The sequence below is a fragment of the Lontra canadensis genome, unplaced genomic scaffold (genome assembly GCF_010015895.1).
Source record: "Lontra canadensis isolate GAN:19392208 unplaced genomic scaffold, GSC_riverotter_1.0 scaffold2, whole genome shotgun sequence".
Lineage (NCBI taxonomy): Eukaryota > Metazoa > Chordata > Mammalia > Carnivora > Mustelidae > Lontra > Lontra canadensis.
The window spans coordinates 5,064,960-5,071,351 of record NW_022630996.1 but is presented as its reverse complement, the minus strand read 5'-3'; the positions used below and the strand labels follow the sequence as shown (position 1 = coordinate 5,071,351).

Here is a 6,392-nt window from a genome sequence, read left to right as displayed (position 1 = left end):
AATAAAAGAACAAAAGATGAGAAGAAGTAGAGAAGGGAGTGGGAAAAATTAATATTTCAGAAAGCCAGGACACATCATGAAGGTCATTTGTTGCTCCGCAGGGCTGCACAGCACTGTCCCTGTGGTAATATATATGGGACCAGAATATGTTTACAGGAAAGAAAAAAAAGATGTGCATTCGACGGATGTACGAGATGAGGCCTAGAGACAACAGCACCCCCTGGAAATGTGACCTCACAGGAAGATCCGCCTCAGAGGAGACGGCTTTGAGGTCTAGCTCCCTGAGCTACTGCCATGAGCACCCCTCCTGGGCCCTGCCTCTGGGTCCTTTTCATGCCCTCCCTGCCATGGGCACCAGAATCCTCTGCTGGGTGGTCCTCTGGCTCCTGGGAGCAGGTGAGTTCTGGGTTAACAGATCATTATCACTGGGCTTTGTCTGTGTCCTAGAGTTGACAGTCTCAGGACTTGGATCTTCAGGTTGCCCAGTGATTTTCTGAAAGTCATTGACACTTAAATGAGAATGGATAATTGCATCATGGAGTGAAAGCAAAATTCATGTAAATTTTTACATGAACATGAATTTACATGAATTTTTACATGAAAAGATATTTGAGCTCACCTTGGTTGCTGCATCGTAAGGCACTCCTTCCCTCTGCCATTATGACTCTGTCTCACATAATCTCTTCTCCTCTGAGGTCCCATGAATGCTGGCGTCACCCAGAACCCGAGACACTTGGTGATAAGGACGGGACAAGAGGCAACATTGAAATGCCGCCCTGAGAAAGGACATGATTATTTTTACTGCTATCAGCAGCCTCGGGGGAAAAGCCTGAAATTCATGGTTTACCTCCAGAATAAAAATACCATAGATGACTCAGGAATGTCAAAAGAACGCTTTTCTACTAATTTTTCCAAAGACGGACAGAGCATCTTAAAGATCCAGACAGCAGAGTTGGGAGACTCTGCAGTGTACTTCTGCGCCAGCTCCTTATCCACATCAACACAGAGTCCCATCCTCCCAATGCACAAACGTCCTCCAGGCTCCACCTCAGAAACAGCATGGGCTGGGGGACGGGAGGGGACATGTTTGACTAGCGAACGAATTAGCTAGAAAGCATTTGCAGGGTGAGCATGGAAATAAGGGAGGGCTGTAGAGTTTCATGGAACATCCCAGCCCACACTCAGGAGCTCAGACTGTCACCAGAAAAAGGTAAAGTGTTTTAAAACAGGACATCATTCGTCAGGTTAAATATTTATTGAGGAGAATTCTCTTTGTTTCACTTATTTCAAGTTCTCTATTACTACTTTCTTTTTTTAAAAACTATTTTAAACTATTTTTATTTTTTAATTTTTTTATAAACATATAATGTATTATTAGCCACAGGGGTACAGGTCTGTGAATTGCCAGGTTTACACACTTCACAGCACTCACCATAGCACATACCCTCTCCCTACCCCCCTCCCCCTGGACCCCCCTCAGTTTGTTTTGTGACATTAAGAGTCTCTGATGGTTTGTCTCCCTCCCGATTCCATCTTGTTTCATTTTCTATTACTACTTTCAATGTAGAATATCATTTAATCATTTATGATGATCAAGCAAAGGAAATACTTTCTTCATTTTTGACATGAGCAAAAGCAAATACGGTTCCAGGAGTTCACTTTCCTTTCTCAAACTCAGAGAGAGAGAAAAAGAGAATACAAACCCAGGTTTGCCTGGCTCAAATACTTGTGTGTTTTATACCAAGCTGCACTGCTTCTTATTCTTTCTGGAATAATCCTGGCTTTGTCCCTTACCCCATGCCTCTGCAGGCAAGTATGGATGCCAGGATGAAGAGCCCTGCTATAGGATCCCTGGAGGTGGTAGAAATGAGTTGGATAGATTTATCTGGAATTTAGGAGAAAGATGTGATCCCAAAATATATTTAATTAGAAACATATCACCTGGGGGCACCTGGGTGGCTCAATCAGTTAAGCATCCATCTCTTGATCCCAGCTCAGGGCTTGATCTCAGGGTCATGAGTTCAAGCCCCGCATACCACTCCACTCTGTGTCTGGAGTCTACTTAGAAATAAAGAAAGAAAAGAAACATATTGGGTGCCCAGGTGGCTCAGTGGTTTAAGCCTCTGCCTTCTGCTCAGATCATGATCTCAGGGTCCTGGGATGGAGCCCCACATCAGGCTCTCTGCTCAGCAGGGAGCCTGCTTCCTCCTCTCTCTCTGCCTGCCTCTGCCTACTTGCGATCTCTCTCTCTCTCATTCAAATAAATAAATAAATAAATAAAATCTTTAAGGAAAAAAAAGAAACATATCGCTTTAACTTTTTGTTTCTCAGTGAATTTTTTTTTAATTCTCATCACTCAACAAACATTGGGAACCTACAGAAAAGTGTTGCCCCTCACCAGGATGGAGTATAAACCATGTCACTGCACTGTGTTTCCTGTTTCTGCCTTTCAATTTTCTGAAATTATTCCACATACTCTGGTTCCTCCCTTCCCTGGTAGGATGGAGGACAATAATGGCTGGGAGCCAGCAGGGAAGTGGGGAGACACCCCTGAGCAGGACTGCAGGAAGCTTCAAGAGCACACCCCATGTGAAGCACCAGGCACATAACGTAAAGTGTAGTCTTCCAAAAGTACAGCTTCTGAGGGAGGGAAAAAAAAAGCCAAAAGAAAAGAAAAAGTTTCTTTGGCAATATGGTAATGACGGGAAAAAAGAAGAAAAAGTTTCTAAGAGAACTTGGAGTTTTCCTGCAAAACAAAAAAGAGTCACCAAGTGAGGGGACTTTCCCTACCCCCACCATGAACATCAACCAACCCATGGTACCAAACCAACCAACCCAACCCGGGCCTTGCGAGAACAGGGGGAAAGGACGCCATTAAGCTGGGCAGTGTGTGAAACACCCCAACATCATAAAAATGAACAAGAGGAAAGTAAAATCCATAGAATAGAGAAAATCCCACAGACTTGCCTTTCACAGACTCCCTCCCACCAAAATGATCATGAGTCAGAAGAAAATATAAGTCTACACTCCAAAGGGAATTAAATACACTCAAGCAAGCAGATAGCGATAGGAAAACCCATCTGTAACCATAAGTTAAGAGACAAATGAAGGGAAAAGTTGATTAAACTCTGTGAAGAAATGAAAGAAAAAGACAAAATTATCTAAGAAATGGAGAATAACTGAAAAGATACCCAAGTTAGAATAAACTCAAATAGAAAATTAGTAAGGGAGTTGAAGAAAGTCATAGGGACGTGAAAGTGAATGAAAATGACAGAGAGAAACCAAACCAGTAGGGGAGAAGGGGTTCAGTGAAAGTCAGAGCTTGGCATGCACGCAGGATGAATGAGAGTGGGGAGCTATGTACCCCGCGATGGGATTAAAGATGGATTCTAGGTTCTTGTATGACCCGTGTCTATAGGCGGTCCCAGAGTAATGGAACCATACAGTAACTGAGAAGGTCAAAGCAGTGGCCAATCAGAGAGAGACTCTGGCCTGAAACTGCCCACCCACTCAGCCCAGGGGGAGGCAGTTTGGAAAGGGAGGCCCAAGAGTGTCCAAGTGCTTCAGCTCTCCTGTCCATCTCCTCATCCCCAAAGTTACGGAGCCCTTCTGGGATACTGCTGGGATCCTTTCCAACTATCCATTCCATCTTTTGGACAAGTTCTGCCTATTAAGCCAGGGGATCCCCAGAGCTAAGTTTCTTTTCTTATTTGTCTTCCAGAAAGTGCTTAGAGCTGCAAGGAGCCCCCTTACCGTTATGGGTAATCAGGTGATTTGCTGTGTGGCTCTTTGTCTCCTCAGAGCAGGTGAGTCCTGGAGTTGGGGAGCAAATTCCTGTCCAAAGGGTGCAAAGCTCCAGATCTAAGCCTTGCCCCCATGACATAAGCAGTCAGCACCTTCCCAGGCTGTTTTTCTAGACCCTCTCTTTCTTCTATAGGCACAACAGATGGTGGAATCACTCAGACTCCAAAATACTTGTTCAGAGAAGAAGGACGAGAGGTGACTCTGAAATGTGAACAGGATTTTAATCATGACTGTATGTACTGGTACCGACAGGACCCAGGGCAAGGGCTGAGACTGATCTACTACTCGTTGCTAAAAGATGATGTTCAGAGAGGAGACATACCTGAAGGCTACATTGCCTCGTGGAGGAAGAAGACAATCTTCTCTCTCGCTGTGATGTCGACACGAAAGAACCACACAGCTCTATATCTCTGTGCCAGTAGTAGAGACACAGTGAAGCACAGCCACATCCCCTCCATGCGGAAATGTGTCTTGAGCCCTGCTTCCCCATGAGGTGGCAGGGTTTTGCTGTGTTCAGGGCCCCGATCTGCCTGCTTTCCTCCACCTCAACCAGACCCCTAAAGCAGTGGCTGCCATCAACGTGCTTTGTGGAATGACACAACACCTTGGCGATCCACTACGCTGGTTTTAAGAATTACATCTATAACTATCTACATCAGAGAGAGGGAGAGACAGAGAGAGAGGAAGAAGGAGGAGGAGAAAGAAGGGATGGAGGAGGGGGAGGGAGGGAGTGGAGGAAGAGGAGGGGGTGTAGGAGGAGGAGGGTGGAGGAGGAGGGGGGTGGAGGAGGAAAGAGAATAGACAAAGGAAAATACGAATTTTACATCCTAGCTCTTCTTACCAAATACTGGAAAACCAAAATGAACAAAAAATGGTCCCTTTCTTCAGAATAATAAAAGCCAAGGAGGAAGAAAAATGTGTAGAAGACAAATATGGTGATCGGGTTTCCTATTAATGTGTGCTTTGATGAGAGATGTTAACGGGCCATAGGAAATAACGTGGCAGGTTCTGTCTGGTGGCATCAGGAGAGGCTTCAAAGAGAAAGCAAAAGCATAAGATGAAACTCAAATAATGCATGAGATTTCACCAGGTGGACAAGCAGTGATACAGCTTAAGGAACTAGCAGGAAGGAGTGATGAGATAAAATCAGGAATGAAGACGGTCACCTCTGTCCCCGGAATATGACGACAGGAGACAATTTGGAAGAATGAGTGGAGCGAGATTATTGAATTCAATTGAGTTTCTGGTTCTAGTGGACCTTCCTTGGATATCTGCATTGAAATACCTAGTAGGGGAGTGCCTGGCTGGCTCAGTCAGAAGAGTGTGGGACTCTTGATCTTGGGTCATGAGTTCAAGCCCCGCGCTGAGTATAGAGATTACTAAAACTAAATAAATAAAAACTGAAAGAAAAGAAAAGGAACACTCAGTAGGATTGCTTGGTGCTTAAGAGAGAGAGTTGGGCTTGAGAGAAACATTTGCATGATTAATCAGCAGACAAAGGATCAGTATTATTTTACAAATGCTCATTTTTCTGTATGGTTTCTCCCTCTGTGGTCTGACACCTATCTATCAAATTAAGGCAAGTGGTGTTAATTCTTGGGATTTCATTTGTTTGAAAATATGTATTTGCAGAAATGAATGACTGTCTATATTATTCAGACTATCTCTCCCACTGCATACACACAAAAATGCTGAATTAAATGTATTCTTAAATATTCTTGGAAGCATTTAAGAACCTCAGCCTATTCTCCTGTATGACCCTGTGTTTCCCAGGACAAGCAATTCTTGGGAAAATATGGGGAGTCCCCAACCATTACATATAAGCCCGGGCTTCCTGCATTTTATTTGGATTCCTTTCCAAATTGTTAGCTTTGGATTTCTTCTCCCATGTATTGCATGGAAGCTTGACTCACACAGAGACCAAAGGACTGAGTAACAGAAATGAGCAAGAGACACTAATCTACAGCCCTGAAATGTGGTATGATGAGCACTAGCCCTCACTGCCACCAATGTCATCTGACAATAGTAAAGAACCCATTAGGAATGGGATGGATCTAAGATGCTTTACTTTGTCCAGACCATGTTCATTGATACCTACAGATCAAATGTTTCCTAAGCCAGCCAATAGTCATGGGCCAGTGGGAGACACAGCCCCAAGAGTTTTCTGCTCCCTGGGTACAAGCCATATTCCAGAGATAATGGGATGGGGTGAGGCTATCCGCCCAGGAAGAGGGAGGAAATTAAGGAAGCACAGTAAGAGACAGACAATTTCATTTTTCTTTATTATCTTGGACATAAATTGAAGGGATACAGATTTCCTTTCAGTTGACGAATTTAAAAACAAAGAAAATGGACTTTACATGATTTTTTAAACATCCATTCTAAAAAATATTGAGTCATTTACTTTTTCAGAGTGGGCTTAATATTAGGAAGGACTTTTTAGCTGTGAAATTCATAATAACCTCCACTCTCATGACCAAGTTATAAAAAGTAATTGTATGAAATGAAAGTACGAAAAGTCAAAATATCACCAAATCTTCCCTTAGCAAGCTTTGAGGAGCCATTCTAGCTATTAATGAGGAAAAGCA

General features: G+C 43.5%; 1 gene segment (V, D, J or C); it reads left to right on the top strand.

Moving 5' to 3' along the window:
- The first annotated feature begins 219 nt into the window (after nucleotides 1-219).
- Nucleotides 220-4,391, top strand: LOC116873431. The segment is given in 3 exon segments: nucleotides 220-396; nucleotides 3,722-3,806; nucleotides 3,938-4,391. Coding segments are annotated over 3 exon segments (546 nt in total).
- The last annotated feature ends 2,001 nt before the right edge of the window (nucleotides 4,392-6,392 follow it).